This window comes from Priapulus caudatus, unplaced genomic scaffold (genome assembly GCF_000485595.1).
Source record: "Priapulus caudatus unplaced genomic scaffold, Priapulus_caudatus-5.0.1 Scaffold294, whole genome shotgun sequence".
NCBI classification, from domain to species: Eukaryota; Metazoa; Priapulida; class Priapulimorpha; order Priapulimorphida; family Priapulidae; genus Priapulus; species Priapulus caudatus.
In genome coordinates, this window is record NW_014577355.1 from 155,085 (window position 1) to 173,825 (window position 18,741).

Below are 18,741 nucleotides of genomic sequence, written 5' to 3' on the forward strand. Positions count from 1 at the left end.
TACTCATATCATTTCCTCCATAAGTCATTAATTCGTAAACCATCCCTTGGTTATCTCTTGCTTTATTACCCTTAAGATCACTAATTGTTTGCTTGATTTCGTTGTCGGTTATATCCTCTTCTGTAATTCTTTTGTTTATAGTTCTTATTCTTTGAAATGTTTTTTCTACTGATTCATAAATTTTACGGTCTTCCTTATTTTTTATGGGGTTTTCTCTAAGCAGCTCTTCTAAATATTCCACATATTCTTGTTTTATTTGGTCCACCTCCTCTAGCTTTACATCTGGGCAATTTCTCTTTATGACCCATGATGCTTTACTTTCTTTACTCGGTAATAGCCTTTTTCGTATTTTCCAAAATCCACTCGAGTTTATACCACCTTGTTTCTTTAGTTCTTCTAATTGTTTCCAGAGTTTATTGTTTCGTTCCTTTTGTAACTGTATTCCTATTCGATTATTTATTAGTCTTATTCTTTCTTCTGTCATATCGCTCAATTGGTAATTTTTGTCTTGTTTGGCTTTACTCAAACTTTTTAATCGTCGCTTTAGTGTCAAATAGCTGCTTCATTTCCTTGCTTATCCGTGTACCTCCCCCTTGCTGATGTCTTGATAAAACCCCGATATTTTGTGTTTTATAATATTATTCCATTTAGTATATAATTCTTTGAAGTTACCGGTTTCTTCCCATATTTTAGCTAATTCACTATTATTTGTTGCTTTTTTCCATTCGTTGAGTCCTTTTTGATTCCTAATATTAAATTGATTTTTTGGCTTGGTATCGTTACTTTCGGTCTTTCTTTGGAAGTTTATATTTACCTCTACTACATTGTGATCACTGTACTTTGCTATTGTTTTTCCTTCTCTATTTTCATACCTACACAGTCCCCAAAACCTATCTTCATCTATCTTCATCTTTGTTATTTTAGTTTCTAGTTCCCTATCTATGATCACATAGTCAATTATGGATTTCTGTACCCCCTGGACCCTTGTCCATATCCCTTCACATTTTTGGGTCCGATTTAGTATAATTAATTTATTTCTTTTGACCATGTCTAGAAGCTTTCTCCCCCCCCTTTGATATTTCTTTATTATTCCCCGGAATGGTTTCACCTACTTTAACATTAAAATCTCCTATTATTAGACACATTTGGTCTTGCTGATTTGCTTTTATTACCTCTTCCTCAATTGTTTCAAACATTTTACTAATATCTTCTTGTGATGTTCTTGACTCTTGTGGTCCATAAATTATCCCTAGTCTAAGTTTAATGTTTTTATTGTCTATTAGTACCCATTTTTGTTCACCCGCTTCTCTAACCTCTTTAATCCCTATTGTTACATTATTTACCTTCTTCTTTACCCCAAGCAGTATCCCCCCTCCCATTTTATCAGTTCTATTTAATGTATAGATTTCATAGCCTTGTATTTTCATGGTTTCTTTACATGTTAGGTGGGTTTCCACTATTGCGATTAAAGCGGGAGCTTTGTTTTCGATTATATCGATCAGTGATCGATTATTTCGATCAGTGATGCTACCATAGGGCTAGACCGAATAATTAAAATTACTATACATACTTTTATTACCTTTTGACCGTTTTGTTTTATATTTTTTATTGTTAATGTTACGTTCCTTATTTTTTAATACTGAGGACCTGCTGTCCATGTTGGTTGCTGTACATAGGCTTGGTTTTCTGGATTTCCCCATTGGTACTGGTTTCTTTCCAGGTGTGGGGAAACTTTTTCCTGGAGTTCCTGCGCTAAAAACGCCACTTGTCTCTTCAGCTCCTGGATTTCTAGATTCTCTTCCGTACGGTTTCGCATATCCATTATTCTATTTCTCTCCCATGGGTGTGTCGCTTGCCTGTGGTCGAATCGGCAGTTTCTTTCGTAGGGACATGTCTCTCCTCTCTCAACATACCTGCATTTTAACCTGTCGCTTCGCAGCGTTTGTCTCCCTTGCGTTATTTCGTTTTCCCTTCTGTCGTTCGGGCCGTGGCTAAAATTACATCTATAACCAAATTTACATGGTATTCCTTTTTCATAGTTCCAGCACATTTTTGTGTTGTTGGTTCTAATTTTGGGCGTTTCTTCTCTATTACGTCCTGGTGAGGTTTGGTGAACTCTATCCTTCCATTCCATTAGTGACTCACACCATTTATTTATTTTCTTCTCGAGTCTATTGTAAATCTTTTCCTCCATTTCTGTGTGATCGTCTACATCTATCTCCTTTTCTTTTAAGATTTCTTGAGTCGGAACTTTTTCCAGCTCGATGATCTGCGGTTGTAACAGGGCGTGGCGGTACGTCCACCTACCCAGGTCCTCGGTCCGGCTGCGGGAGGGTTTCCTCCCACGGTAGTTGAGAGTAGCGTCGATTACAAACAAGAACACAGGATTCTATGATTCCCTCTACGTGCGTATATTATTAAAAACCTCTGACACCTATCTCTAAGACGTACACAAATTGTCTAGTCTATCGCTTCACGTAACGCGTACAATAATACAATGCTGGGAGAGCCGATTCGTATATCGGCTCTTCTCGCGCGTCGCGTACAAACGTATAATAGTTACCTGCGCGTGATCACTCGGCGGTGTCAGATCTCGGGAGATAGAGCGTAGGAGAGGGAACAGATACTAGGAAGTGGAAGACGTAGGAGATGGAGAAAAGAGAACCTACGTGGCAGAAAGAGGAGACCCGAGTGTGTCACGACACGTCACGCGTCCCGTTTGACGACGGCGGCCATAAAAATCCTAGGACCGGTAGAGAGCAAGGTCCGCTCTACCATGCAAATTGCTCTTTTTTATGATCGTCTTATAAATCGACTTGTTTTTGGAATGGCGAAGCGTCTATACTACACGGTTCGTTTTGTTTTTGTACCTCATTCTCCGTGTCTCTTGTCTTCTCTACCCTTCTAGTTTCATATTCGCTGATTTGGTCTTCCATTATTGATATTACTTTTTCTCCTCTGTTGACAGCCACGGTCATTGCGGCTAACGCTAATTTAGTTTCATTTAAGTCGTTTTTAGTTACACTAAGGTTCTCTTGGCATTCTGCCAGTTCTCGCATTAGCTGATTCAGATTTTTATTTTCCTTTTTTCCTGTATTAGTTTTTTCTTCTAACACTTTTGTTAATTCTTCTAGTCTTTCTGTTATTTGAATCTTTTCATTTTTCATCTCCTCTAGTTTTACTCGTTCCTCTTTTACTTGGTCCTCTAAATTTTTTATCTTATCCCCCCACTTTCTCTTATACTCACTGACCTGTTTTTCCCCCCTTTGTTGTTTTGGTGATTCAATTGGGATTCCGTATTTTCCTTCTGCGCAAATCTGGCAGGTATATTTTCTTGTCGTCATTTCCAGTACCTTTAGCTGGTATTCTGGAAGCCAGGTGCACTGATTGTGGATCTGGTTGGCGATGCGATGCCATAGCTCAGCTGCTTGATTGCGATTTCAATCGCTTATTTGTTTCCTTTATTTACGCTTGTTTAGTCTAATTAGTTATCTAGCTTGTCCGTCTTATTATATATAGCATTAGTGATACTTGCGTAGTTTGAACATTGTGCCTACATTTATTACTAAATATTATTAGTACTACTACTACTACGGTACTAGTACTAGTACTGTAGTAGTAGGTATAAGGTAGGGCTCAGGGATAGAGAAGATGTCCAGTCCTATCTTATCAACTAAGATCATCCTATCCAATGGACATCCGTACTGGACATCATATCTCTATCCTTGAACCTAAGGGAGTAATAAAATAGGCTTAGCCTCATTGGAAGTGGACATTGGCAGTATGGCTATATTATGCAGTAAATCTCACATAAGTCGTCATATTCTAACTCGTCAATTTGTATAAGTCGCCATGGAAGTGAAAGTCCCGATTTTCTCTCATAGTAAATCCATTGGAATACTGAATACCGTTATGCTACGGTTATATAGCATACGGTTGTACCTACATTTATTAAAACTAAATGGCGCGAGAGATTGGCGTAGCAACTCACAGTGAGCATGGTCGCCATTAGACTTGTAACATGTCTCTATATATAGACTATGTAGTAGCAAGGTGTAGATAGGGTACCAGTCTATGCCGCCAGCAACATTGTTACAGCTGAATTTTAAGGACCGTCTAACAACGCACCGGCATAAGTTTCGTGAAACACTTTAACGAGGGACGTTTAAGACAGCGCTAGGCTCTATACAAGACTTCTAAGGATATCCTTAAGATGGTGTTTTTACGATAGCTTCGTGAAACGGGCCCCTGGTCCGAAAAGTGTCGACTTTATAACATGCGAGTTTTACTGTATATACTATAGGGCTACTAGGTGGCAAAGTTTTGGGGACACTTGTGCAGTTACATACTACAGAATATCATAACTTTCTTTTGACTTGAATAATTCTGAAGAAAGTCCTACAAACACAATGTTAAAAAATTGCAACTAAAAGTTTGCTTGTATTTGCTTTACGTCCGTTCGCCAACTGTATATCTCAAGGTTCACGTACAACAATAAAATACCGTAACTTTAGAACTAATCATAAGCCCATCGCGGTCTTATTCGTTACCTTTACTGTTAGTATACCACTTGTATTGATGTGGTTTCAGGTCTGTATTACCGTACGCTTCTTGGCATCTGGGGCATTCTACAATGTCATTGGAGAAGCGATGGGTGTACAGAAAGCGACAGTTTGCAGAGTGTTGGACGCAGTGCTAGACTGCCTTGTAAATGTCGCTAGCGAATGGATCGCATTGCCAACATCAAGACCGATTGGCAGAGGTAATTAGTAATTACTGTACATACAATTAATACATTTGTCACTTATAAAATTTATATTTTACAGAAGTTACACGAATTCATACAGTTAAACAAATGACTTAACCAATTTATATTGCATATTTAACGTATGAGTCACTTAATTTGTGTTTATTTACACTTATAATTATTTTAATATCGCTTTACAAATGTTATTTCAATTCATCAGATCAAGGTTGGATTTTACCGAAAGTGGCAGTTTCCGGGTGTCATCGGGTGTGTGGATGGAACGCATGTTGCAATTCGAACGCCTCCACGAAACGAAGATGTATTTGTGTGCAGAAAAGGGTGAGCTTATATGACACAATTATTTTATTATGAATCAATCACGAGCAAAATTAAGGTTACGTTAATACAAATTATATTAGACACAACAATAGAAAACTGTTAGAAGTTAGCAACAAGAATAATTATGTGTTACAGGTTCCACAGTATCAATATCATGCTGATCGACGACCACAAGAACAGGATTACAGCAGTATCAGCTCGATTCCCTGGTTCTTCTCATGACATGGCAGTCTTCGACTGCTCCAATATCCAACAGAGGATGGAGAACGGAGACCTGGAAAATAAGGGGTTACTCCTGGCAGACAGTGGGTATGTAACAGCTGTTTGTTCATGTGGCCAGAGACTATTATTTTAGCAGTGAGCGTGTCGCGACGCATCTTTTGTATCTAGCCGTTTGACACATCAGTGTGAATGTGTTGTACCAGAATGCAGGGTTATGGCTAAACTGTGCGAGAGTCTGGTGGTGGTCGCGGAAGGAGGCACACGCGCCTATGCGCGTGTGCGAGGTTCTTTGTCTTTGTGCAAGATGTAACTACAGTGTGCGAGCAAGATATTAAAGTTTATTCCGGTTATCACACAAGTTTGGATTTATTTTTACAGGTATGCCTTGAGGCCATACCTCATGACCCCTGTCTTGCGACCTCACAACGACCAAGAGGTAAATTAGTAGCACTGGTATTTATTGTTAAGTAATGGTGAAGAGTGATGTAACTCAAAAGGTAGTTTAATGTTGGAGCTGGTACATGTTGCTTCTTAACCCACACGAACTGGCGAACAAGAGCGAGCGATATCAATCCACGTGGACCTAACAATAATTACTAGATTATAGAATGTGTGCATGCGCATAGGAAGTAGTCAATACTATTACATTTATGTTTCAAGAAAAATGTGACAGTTGAAACTGCTACATTATATGTATGCATGAATATCTATCTATCTATATGTATATATATTTATATATAGATATACTGCTGATTATTACAGGTCAGATACAATGCTGCCCACAAGGGGACAAGGGTAAGCATTGAACAGGCCAATGGCATCCTGAAGAGCCGATTCAGATGCCTTGATAGATCCTCAGGAGGCCTCTTCATTGAAGCAGGCAAGGCCTGCAAGGCGATTGTTGCATGTTGTGTTTTGCACATGTGCATAACGTTTCACGACGTGATGGTAGAAATGCTACCAAATGACGTACATAACGATGACGTAGAACGCTGTCCGGAATTAGACGTAAACGGTAGGATAGTTCGAGATAATCTGATTCGAAATGCGTTTTAATGTCATTTACAGTGACCCAATTTAAAGTGACATACATATTTACGTTCACTCACCTGTAGTTGCCATTTATTCTTCATGTGTATTGTTCATATGTCTGACTATAAATACAAAAATAATGTAGATTAACATTTTAAAATTAAAAAAAGATCTAATAACCATTAATAACAATTTAATAAACTGCTAACTAGTTAATTAACTAGTTGTACAGCATACTCACGTTCTTTTGTAATGTTTCTAAGTTCGTTTATCAGTTCGTCATGTCTTCTATTTCTGTCAAAATTAATGGTTTTGAAATTATGCTTAACTTTAGATTTAAACTGTTATATGTTATAAACAGTTTAGCAACTTAGTCTCATGGATATGGACAGTATAATTAATTAAAATAATTTGTTTTTCATCGTAATCAATTGTCACATTGACGGTAATAATAAATTAAGTTTGTCGTTCAATGCACAAATGTTTGTCAGCATTTATTCAATAATTAAAATTGCGACTGCTGCCACTAATTATCACACACCTCTCTATCTGCTCTTGTCTTTTTATTGCGATATATTCAGTTTCAAATGAGCCTGCAAGTTAAATTTTATTGCATTTAATTGCATTAAAATGCACTAAAGTTTATTGCATACAGAAACTATACTAGGGATTGAAATTCATATTATGTTTATATTATCTGTAAATGAACCTAATACTGAATATAACATCATTAAATAAGTTCATTCGGTTGGTAGAATAAAAATTAACGTTGTTATTCATAAATATAACATGTTTATTTTCTTTCTGTTGGCTTTCTTGCTCTTTTGCGAGCAGGTGAGGGTGGTCCTGGTGGAGATGCGATGGCTTGGAATGCGGGTTCGAGAATAGCTACTCCAGTAGCATCAGCTACACTTGGCCCTAGCAGATTTAATATTGACACTGTAAAATTCAGATAAACAGTTGGAAATACATTTGATACATCAATTTTAGTATAACAATACATATGAAGCATTACCTGCTATCTCCAATCCCCCCATGACTCCATAAATCGTCTCCGGAGGTATGTAGCTTTCTATAACCTGGCTCTCGATGTCGGAGAAATGTATCACCGAGGGTTGTCCCCCACGTGTTAAATCAGAGAAACTAGTGTACATGATTTTAGATAGTGTTCATGTAGGCCACATCTGATATCGATTGATGAATACAGGAACGCATTAATGGAGGTGTCTAGCCTTAACATTGCAACTTTGAGATGCACCAAAATCAGTAACTGTTCGTGTTTACATGGCTTTACTTTACTCATGTGGATGGGGGAGGGGGCTTCATAATGTTGTCTGCGCACCTGTGCGTCGCGCCTCTGTCGCGTTCCGTCTCTCTTTTTTTCGGAGCTCCGACGTGTAATTTGTCCATTTGATTTTGCACTATAAAAATTTATTATGTAAAGGTTTGCACCTTTGCATGAATTTCTTTAATTATAATTAATATAAAAATCTATATGCACGTACCATTTGCCATGTTATATATATATAATATTAGCAATAGAAATTTGTTTACCTCGGAAGGACGCCTGTCCATCATACCGATCGCATTCACAGAGTCTGCAATTTCTCTCCATTTGTCGCTTTTCGTCTTTGCCGTTAGGTTGTTTGACAGCCGACCACGCACCACATCCTGTCTCTCCACGCAGGCCTCAGCGAGGGCTTCAATTTCCTCCCTTCGCCAGTTCGGTCGCCTCTATTCAATCGTCATATGTATATTCAGTTATCCTTATAATACATAATATTTTATCGGAGCCATCACGAAACATGTGTAGGCAAATCGTGACAAATCGCATGCGAATTGATTATGGACTATACCGAAAACGGTATGAGAGACAAAGTTGATCAAATGGATAGATAACTCTACGTAACATATACAACATAATATGTTATGTAACAATACTGAGTGATTGTCTAGTAGACTAATAGCATATTATTTAAAAAAGTGACAGTAAAATGGTAGTAGGTCTCCTTGTATACTTACATGATCCAAAACCTTAGCTTCTGCCGACGGTCTTTCGTTTTCAATTTCCATCTTCAATATTTACTTATTTATTCTGTTATTTCTATTATATTTGCTGCTAATTCGGTGATTGATAAACTTCTCCTTTTCCGGCTTCGATATACTATAGTCACTTAGATGCTATTATTTACTATTATTTACGTGGTTACTGCGACGTACGTACGAATGTTCGCGATCGTGTATGTGATAATGTGTTCGTATGCTAGTCTGCTAGATATGCCGTGTGCAGCAGCTGATCAGCTGCAAAGGTAAACAAATCGTCTGCGTTACCGAAATGCAGTGCGGGATTTCGAACAAGGAGGAAGTTCCGGTTATCGTAAGTTTTCTCATAGCTGCGATGTGTTTCTGTCAACGCTCCTCTCGTAACATTAACATTAGTCGTAAGTGTTATCCTAGCATTAACATTAGCATTAACTTTACGATGTTTCTGACAACGGGCCCCTGGAATTAGCTGGTTACGTCCTCACAGTGAAACACTGTTCGTAACTCATTCACACCTACATATCGTCGGTGCCATGCAAAGACCTCGTAACTGAATTTTTCAAGTTTTTCAGAAGGAAAAAACATGCTAATTTTCAAGCCTAATATCTGCAAAATATATTCAAAAATGAATTCTGCAAATGGCGAAATAATGTTCTTTTCAAAAATCAAATTCACCAGGTGATAATGTCAGATACGAGGATTTCCAGCAGAAATTTTTTCTGAAACTGCACTTCCAAGGTTTGGCTTGTTAGGTACTTTGACGATTGCCTTAGTGTGAAATTCCACGTTTCGGTGAAAAAGGGCCATACATAATGTGTATATGCATCCAAGAGGGTGATGTCAGTAATTGGCATAATCTTTCTGTGCATAATGCTTAAAATTCAGATAACATTGATTGGGTCGCCAGAAATCCGTAGAATTTTGTGTACATACTTCATGTATGCGCTCTACCCAAATGAAGAAGAAGTTTATGATATATTGACAGAAAACCTTTTAATAGAATAGAGACTGCACTACATAACTATCTTCATCTTCAAAATAACTGTTCCCACCATACCAGTCAGGACACCATACACATGACAATAAGAGTTTTCATATTGCCAAGTTTAATTTTAAACATTACCAATTTCCGTGACAATCTATATTCAAACCCTGATTCTGAAAAGAAGAATGGACCAGTTGTAGCCTATTGATAAGGAAGATTGTCATAAAAGGAATGGAAATCGCCAGGAATAACACATTTCAGTTGCTGAAGGTGGTTCCACTTCTGAACTTATATTTTTAATGGTTCTGTATGGAGTACAGGGACGATTTCCTCCCCTGCTTGAGCAGACTGTCGCCTGGACGTGCGGGAAAGTGGTGTCCAGTTTTCATCATCGTGGTGGAGTTTATAATATACTGTACCATCACTGTTGTAGCAAATACATCTCGGTTCACTGACAGTGGGATCTCCTGCTTTGTTTCCAGGGCGAATTGAAGTAAGGCCACTCAGTGAACTGTAATCCTTGAAGAATGCATGGTCAACATACTTAACAGCGTATCGACTCGGTTTAATTCTAGCTTCTCTGATAATTGAAGCATATTGCGAAGGCAATGATTTCTTTGTGCTTCAGCTTTCGCTCTATTACACTGTGGACGCTGTCAACTACCATCTGGGTGTGCCCTCGCTCGAGATACTTTTGTATCACTGTTTTGTCATTCATCATTGCAAATCTTCGTATTGCATTTGACAAAGTGGTGCACCTGTTTTGATACCCGCAACCATCACTCCAAAGAATGTAGGTATCATATTTGTCAAGATTAGACTCCAAAAAGTCAACAACGCATGAAGCAAAATCATTTGCACTCAGCCCACCTTGACCCTCATGCCAAACATAACATAATACTGTGCCTTCGTTCATTTTATACAGAGTAAAGTTATGAACACCAAGCTTTGTCTTGTAGAACAATGCTGATGCCTCTAGTCTTGGGCATAACAATAACGCTTGTAGGTATAGTGTAAGCACAAGAGTCTTACTATCAGTCTTTGTGCAGTGCTCCTTGTCTTTCTGTTTGGCTTCTCGAGCAGTATCTTTCCGCCTGCAGTGGACTGCCCATTCATCTTCAGAAATGTTTCCAGCCTTGTATGAACAACACGTATCGCACTGATCTTTACGTGGTCGGTAGAGACTCAGGTTCATTTCTAAGAAAACCTTGCATAACAGTGAGCGGCAGGCAGGCTGGGCGCCACTATCCTCACAATGTTTACAGTATAGCTGATGCAGCTGTGACATTGAAGTTATTTCAGGTTCAAGATAAAGTTTATTGGAGGAACTGCGACAGTAGTGCGATGGTACCTTTGGAAGTTGATCTAAAAACTGCTTCACAGAATCTTGACAATTGTGACTTCGGGCTCTAGCATGAGGTCTGTTCTTCGGTTGGTTTTTGTTCTCGTCACCATCCTCGTCATCCTGGGCCCAGGAATGAACTGTCCACTCTCCGATACCGATCGTTGATAGAAACATATTTTTACACACCTGTTTGCGGAATTCTGTGCCAGGTACTTTGAGATGGTATGCTAGAGACGATTTGCGACGTGATACGTCTCTACCAACAGTCTGTCTCTTAACTTGTTGCACATCAACTAGAGCTCGGACGTATACTTTCCTGCTTTTCCAATCCATTTTAGACCAAAAGTTTTGAAATATTTTTTGTCTAGAAACGTCATCAATGTCATGACAGTGGCGATTTTTACGCTTCTTACATTGATCTGAGTCCTTTCTCCGACCTTTGTATGCTTTCCCTTCCATTCTATACTCCTGGTTTTTAGTCTGTCTCCACTGTCCTGGGTCAGACTTTCGTGGTCGTTTTGGTGGTATACTGTCTGCCTCTTCACTACCTGAATAAAACAGGTTGAACATCAGATATCGTACTCTCAGAGGATGAAAGGCCAACATTTATCTTTCGAGTTTTCTTGCACTATTAGAGCAAACACACATGTCGAATTCGGTAGGCAAAATCTGTCTGGGAGCCTTTGTTGTCTATTGCCAGTAGGCTAAACTCTTAGTTAGCCTGAGTCAATCCAAAAATATAAGAAGGCTCAGTTTATTTCGGGCTTCTGTATACAATTCTATTTGCAATCTTCACAAAAAGTTGACAATCAACTAAAGAAAATTTTGTAACTTTTGGCTGAACATGGGATTGATCACTTGCTTTAGTAGACTCTGTGATTGTATAGCACAGGAGAGTAAAAATACTTACTTATATGATCTGATTCATCTTCTTCGGAATTTGTCTCTGGTTCCCAATCAGCATCATCATCTTTATCTTCTTCTACATCACTCTCATCGCCTGGTACCATTGGTTCGTGAGGTGTGATGTCATTTATTTTCTGGTCATTATCAGCAACATTGCCTTCGGTTTGTACTTCAATAAAAGTGATTGTGACTTCTGTTCCGTCACCATCATTGCTTAGCTGCTGTTCAGCAATTACGTCAGAAATAATGTTAGAAATGAAGTCGGAATTTGGTGTAGCATTGTAGTCACTGCTTGCAGTTTGTTCTACTTGATTGTCAATTGTTTGTTTTACCACCGGATCTACTTCAAGCTCAGTTGGCAAGTCTCCATCATCACTTGACAAGCTGTAATCAGCTACATTGTATGAAACATTGGCAATCCTGCAGAGTTCCTCCAAAGTTAGATCATCAGACATCACTACCTGAAGGGAGAACCATAGATATTAGTCTAACTATAGAAAAATAGGCGCTTGTCATCATTGCCATACAGGTCCCTGAAATCACGGAAAATGGGGGGCAAGCCAGATGGTGGGCATCCTACAACATAAAATAATCATTCAAACCCATTCAAAACGACATTCCAAAATGTTTTAGCTTTTGTTGAGTACTGCCACTCAATAGAAAATCCCTTCATTGTCTGTAAAACAAGTTTGAGGACTGTGGTGACAGGCTCATGAGATAATTACCGGTACAAAATTACTTCATTGTATATAAACTGGCCACTTTCATTTTTTATTTCACTGTTTGATTAGGGTAGCCTAAATATTTCTCCCCGGAAATTGCTAAAATTTACTAAGAAGTGTCATTTCACACATACATTCGTCAATTGGACATTAGTCAAAGATGGAATCCACTTGAAGTACGTACATGGTATGTTATTATGCTAATCACTAAGGCTGGAAAAGCTCGTATCTACATAAAATCAGGATAAAATATACAACTGCGAAATCCTGGAAAACCACGTATCTACATGTGATTTGGATTTGGTCCATTTTAGTCGACTTTTTCATATTAGTTAATGGCCCTGACTTTATAGACCTTCCCTGTATGTTGAACTGCTCATCATTCCATTACTCATGCGACTAAAAATGATGAAAAGACTATACATCTGATTACCATGCTTTAAACAGTAAAATTTAGTTGAATTCAGGCCACTCCATTACACAGCAGGCGACATTTTATAGGGACTGGTGTCTAATATACAATGTTGATACGTTATTCTTTAAAATAAAAGCTTACCTTCGGGATTGAGAGTGGATGAAATTGGATAAAAGTGCATCCAGCACAACTTCGCACATACGAGGTTTTCAAAGTAACAAACCACGGTGGCATTGCGGATACAAGCTTTATCATGTGACCTATTTACCTGCTTTTGATTGGAAAATCATATAAGAGGTTTTACCAGTGGACAAAACGAATAGTGAGGATGGTGTTGCAAAGAAAACGTGAAATTGGAAAACATGCAGTTACGAGTTTTTTGCATGACACCGACAATATGCAAAGCGAGCAAAGAGCGATGTTGGAATGCTGGTTATGTTTTTTCCCCCCTGCCCCACCTTTTTGGGGTATCCTGTTGGGGAACACAAGAACGTGCTCGGCGTAGCGTGCTAGCTTTACAATACTGAACAGTCGATAAGCACTTAAATCCCTCGGGTAATTCGGTGATTGGCTGCTCACAAAAAGTCCGCGCCAGTCGGCACATAGAATTTCGGCACAGACAACAGCTATTTTTTTATTTTATACGAATAGATTAAAATCTCGTCCGCTTGCAGCTGAAATCGTTTTTTCTTCTGTATATCGATAGAGACGTGATGCAAACTTAGAGCGTCTGTCAATTGTGGGTTAGGAGGAAAGCGAACCATGGGAGCGGCCGGCGTTTGTGTCACCCCCCCCCCCCCCGATCATTGCGCCATCTCGTAGCGCTCCCGTCCCCTGCCCGTGCATCGCCTGCACGGAGCTCATCAGGTGGTGCCACCTGGTGTGCTCGCGCGGCGGGAGACGGCGAGACGCGAAGAGGCGGCGGCGAGGGCGAGCGGTAGATGAGTGGTCGCGGTCGAGCGAGTGTCGGTCGTTAGCCGATGGAACGTGATAACGAGGACGTGAGATCATGCGACAGGTTTTTCGCACTATAGTCGCGGTGGCGTCTCGTCGATGTGTGGCGGGTATGTGTGAGGAGGCGGCGGTGTATTTTGTAACTTCCACTTAAAAGAATACACAAATAATTAATGGAGGCAAGATGCCAATAAGCTTTATTTTCTACTCGACCTTTTTTATGATCGAGAAGGTGCGATAAAATATCTTTTCAAAAATCCATTTAGTCATAACATCTTATATCATGTATAATATATCAATGATTTGATGTGCATGCACATTGTTATTGCCGATTCTAGGCCTACTTATTTATTTTATCAAAGAAATAAAAAATCATTAAATTATTAAATCATTCATGAGATTATTGATGATCGCGTCGAATCAATCGATCGTCAATAAAAATCAGTAAAATCAATATAATTATTATTATATCTATTAAGTGTGGTTCCTCCTTTAAAAAGTGCAAGATTTGTTTTTATTCATTCGCCGTATATGGCTGCTTGCACCGGCCCAGTGCAGGCTCGACATCGGCAAGAACAAACTATTCCCATGTGTGGAAAATTTTCCAAAAACCTGAAAACTGTAGTGACGTCTGTGGTGGAAAATTCGTTTCTTCCTCTGTCGACTTTCTTTTTTTCCTTGATGCAAAGTAGATTATTTTACCCCTAAGTATTAGTAACAGAGTTTCCTAGAATAGTTGGTCATTAATTGCGATTGTATCTCACTATTTGGATAGTTTATGATATTCTCTACATTGTATGGAGTTGCGGCATATTGGGTCTTAACCGCTATAATTTCTTCTTTAACCATTTTAACAAAATCAGCATCCTTTAAGAGCGAATTGTAAAATTTCCAATATCCCTTTCCCCGTGTATATTTTGATATAATAATTTCTATGGAAACAGGAGAATGGTCCGATTTATATTTTGGCAAGATTTTTTAGTCATGCATACAGTAACATTTATGTGAGCAAAGGTGGCAGTAGATTGGTCCATGCTGTACATATAAAAATCATCTGCTCTGCCAAGTGTGCTTCCGATAGGGGTAATACATCACTGAGAATGCGATAGTTTTTTATTTGTTCCATTTTCATCTCTACGACAATGCGAGCGGACGCAATACCCTGCGTTTCGAATTACCAGGAATTTGGGGTGGAACGTTGAGACCAACATCTAGAGGAAGAAGGTCTTCAACGGTGAACCCCTTGTCTGCCATGATTACGTCCCCTGGAGATAATTTTGGAATCAAATTATCGTTCATTGTGATATGTCTGTCCGAGGTATTGCCTCCCCACAGTCGCGATACAAATGTTACCAAACCATTTGGTGCTACACCTATCAAGATCTTAAAAGTGTTTGAATGTTTGTATTCTGACCATGTAGTCCACTGAGCAATTAGTGAAGATGGCTTCTCTGTGTAAAATTCTGTACAATCTAGAATAATCCGAACACTCTGATAGTCACGAAAGGCTCCAGGCAAGTTGCATAATATTTGTTCCCTGGAAGGCCATGGTATCAGTGATTGACAGTGATCATATATGAAATTTATCCATGTGTTCATAATACGCGAAACAGTTGTCACTGACACTTTAAATAAGTCCGCTAAATGTTCTTGTCGCATACCTTGTCGCAATCGCATACAGACCATTAAGAACTCGTCAACTGGCCGTAGCTGTCGTTGTTTGCCTGGTTTTGCATCATTGTTTGTATGATAGTTTTTCTCCCCGACAGATCTCTGATTACCTTCCCAGTAACTCAGTCGGTCTGCACCATGTTTCAACAATGTAAAAAAAAACAATAAAACATGGCACCCGATACAAATCCAGTATAAAATCTGATCTTTGAATCATTGTTCTTTATATCTTCATACGACATGAAAGGCAAATTTGCATTCACACCGCGTTCGTCAGTTGTAGTGAAATTTGTCCCAAACTGAACACCAACATCTTCTGTATTGGGCAGGTCATCCGACTCCGACTCCTTGTTGGTATCTTCGACGTCTTGATCATCGGATCTCTTCATTGGCGATGTGTTTTCGCCAGGTATAGAATCCATTGCCGCCTCCCATCCATCCACGTCGAAGGTGCCATCGAGTTCGACTGTGCACGTACTGGCAGCATTCGTATCGTGCCGCACTAACGGTCTCCTTTGCTTTGGAGGTGCTTTCGGTGTTTTGCTAGGAAATAATGTTGGAATTGACGTATCTGTGTAAGGGTTCTCAAAATGTTCCGAGCAGATTCGTGTGTTGTCATTCACTACAAAGTTGGCCCTTATATTATTCAATCTTCTAATCCACTGGTTCCGGACATCTTTTCGTTTTTCGCCCATAGGGAAACGTCGCATTGTGATCTTGTTCCCATCGAGATCGACTGTATCGGAAGTGTTATGGCATAGCGGCACACAGCAGTATTTCTTATCCATCTAAAATACAAAAATAAAAACATTAATTAATGATGATCATGTGCTATTAAATGATGTTTAAATGATTAACAATCTCTACATACAAGTTATTTGACACAAAACCAGGCAAACTTTTCAACATTAAATGTTTTTTTTTCAGATATCAGGTGTTTATTATAGCCCGAATATCCTGGCTCCATATTTTTAGACTATAAACCTATAACTATATAGTATTTATATGCAAAGATATATTTATAGTCTAACGGAGAAAAACTCCAAGCATCCGTACGAGTACAAATGAAAACGAAAGTAAACCTAGATATCGTTACAAGGACCAGGCCCACAACTTGTAATACAAGATAACACCGGCAATCAGTCATGTAACGACGTACGGTCATTTCAGTGTATTTTCACCATGTTGTAAACAAATTTACAAAGAACTGGGTCACGTCTGTCTTAATTCGTCAATCTGTACCGGTTCGGCTGATATATTTGCGTATTTATACTGTTGCAAGCATGGAATAAAATCACTACACTTACCGTCCTCGAATATCCGTGCCCGGTAACCTTGAACAGCGTTATTTAAGTTAAGACTTGTCAACAAAGGCATCGGTTTACTACTGACACTAGGTATACACGTAACACATGCATACAACACTGCGTGGCTGTGGAAACTGTGGGGTGGTGTCAGTGTCACTGATCTCTATAATAACTCTATGATGTTATTATAGAGATCAGTGAGTGGTGTGCACAGACACGCGCACAGGTGTTGTGGGGCTGGCGTGACTCGGGCGGCGACCTACCCGGAAGTTGAAGCCACCTAGCGGACAGCGGCTGTAACTCTACACCTTTGTATGCGCGAACCGAGCCATTATGTCTACACATCCGTGTAGGATGTACAGGAATTACACATGACATATGTACATACACATACATATATATACACATGCATTCACATGCATCACATGTATCAAATATGTAATAATGCTATCCTTCTTACTCGTATGCTACCCGTGATCGTTAGTGGCTCTGCGTATATTATTAGAGATATTGCTGTACGCATCATATAAAAGTTAACTCACACTGGATGTACGTATTTCAAGCACAAACATCTTTACTGCACATAATACTATAACGTGGACGCCCTTGTAATAGGCATCCCGTGAACAGAAGGTTACGCGACATAACATACACTTATATATCAAACGTAGGCTGTAGATAGCGATGACAGCAATAGTACGAAAATGTAGACGTATGGTGACTCGATTGCAACTAGTAGCGGGGCGCGTAATTTAAAACAGCGCTTTAAATAGTGACGCTGTCGTCATTGTTTCAGCCCACGCGCTCTCATTGGTCGACGCCGCTCGAGTGACCGTTGGTCAAGCGTGTTAATGCACGCGCCCTCCTAATGGCTGGCTTGGGCCGTTTAGCTACGCCCCCTGACTCCCTGACTCCCTGACCCACGTGCGTGCCCTAAGAACAAAGGGCTTTGTTCTTACCTAATTCATCGTTCTTATTACTTATTATTATTATTATTGAACTTATTAATATTTCCGTATTACATTACTCCCCCCCCCCCATATGACAAGTTGGGAGCCGTAGCAATGCAGCGACCAACTTCCGTAACTGTATTGATGCGTTTGACTTTAACACGTATTTTATTTTAATTCTGTACATTTTTATTTGATTTTAGGTTTTTTTTTTTTTTTATATCTTCCATCACCAAACTTATCAATAACATTACATATTACATATTACATCTGAATTACATATTACATATACCATTACATTACATTGCATTTGTAATTTCGCCTATTACTTTCCAGTTCAGTGTGATACGTCGGGAGATGCCCGACTGTATGTAGGCACGTGATCGTAGGTTAGGTATTGTTATTCTTCTTGCGTTGTGTTATTAACTGTTCTGCTTGTTTCGTGTTTGCGGTGAAGCTTGAAGGAGATGTCAGGTAATGCTCTGTGTTGATGCAGCGTCGTGGCGGAGGTAACATCAATGATCGAACACAACCCGATGAATGAAGTTTTCCACGCATGTTAATTTTATTGCCTGTCACAGTACAATCGTGAGCAAGAGTCCAGATAAGGGTGTTACCAATATAATATTTCTACCCCTTTGTCCGTCCGTCCATCTGTCAGTCTCTTGAGTCCGTCAGTCAGTCTTTAGTCCGTCTGTCATTCTTTCAACCTCGTCGATATGCGTGCGTACACGGAGAGAGAACGACACACCAACGACCAACCCTTTGTAATGCCGTCTTTGACAGCTTACAAATAGTATGTGTATGTTACGATGTTAGTCAAAGCCATAAAGAAGAGAAAGCCAGTTGTTACCATGATTGCCGTTTACTGAAGATTTGAGTCCGTTTACAGCTTTTGTCGCGGCGTGTCTGTGCGTGCCTGGTTGAGGAGCGATTCCCCGATTCTCTCCCGCTCTCGCTTATATAGTCAGGCACGACCGCGAACCACGCATGCGTCGCGCATGCGTCGTTTACACCACCGCGACATATGCAGTAGACATATTCGATTACAGAGAGAAACGCGACCTCCAGCGAATTCGATTACATAGACGCCAACAAGTCAG

The 18,741-nt window shown here is 39.5% G+C and overlaps 1 protein-coding gene across 4 annotated transcripts in view; it reads left to right on the forward strand.

Moving 5' to 3' along the window:
• The window catches only part of LOC106808667 (putative nuclease HARBI1), a 25,006-nt gene extending 17,889 nt beyond the window's left edge, over positions 1-7,117 (forward strand). For 3 of the 4 annotated variants that reach the window (XM_014811485.1, XM_014811486.1, XM_014811487.1), the window contains 5 exons: positions 4,591-4,762; positions 4,968-5,086; positions 5,222-5,395; positions 5,687-5,744; positions 6,071-7,117. In XM_014811485.1, the coding sequence (XP_014666971.1) occupies positions 4,712-4,762; positions 4,968-5,086; positions 5,222-5,395; positions 5,687-5,744; positions 6,071-6,364 (696 nt within the window). In that variant the 5' untranslated portion in view covers positions 4,591-4,711 and the 3' untranslated portion in view covers positions 6,365-7,117. Of the gene's footprint in view, positions 1-1,560; positions 2,406-4,590; positions 4,763-4,967; positions 5,087-5,221; positions 5,396-5,686; positions 5,745-6,070 lie in introns of those variants that run through there. The other variant, XM_014811488.1, reaches the window with a different exon arrangement.
• The last annotated feature ends 11,624 nt before the right edge of the window (positions 7,118-18,741 follow it).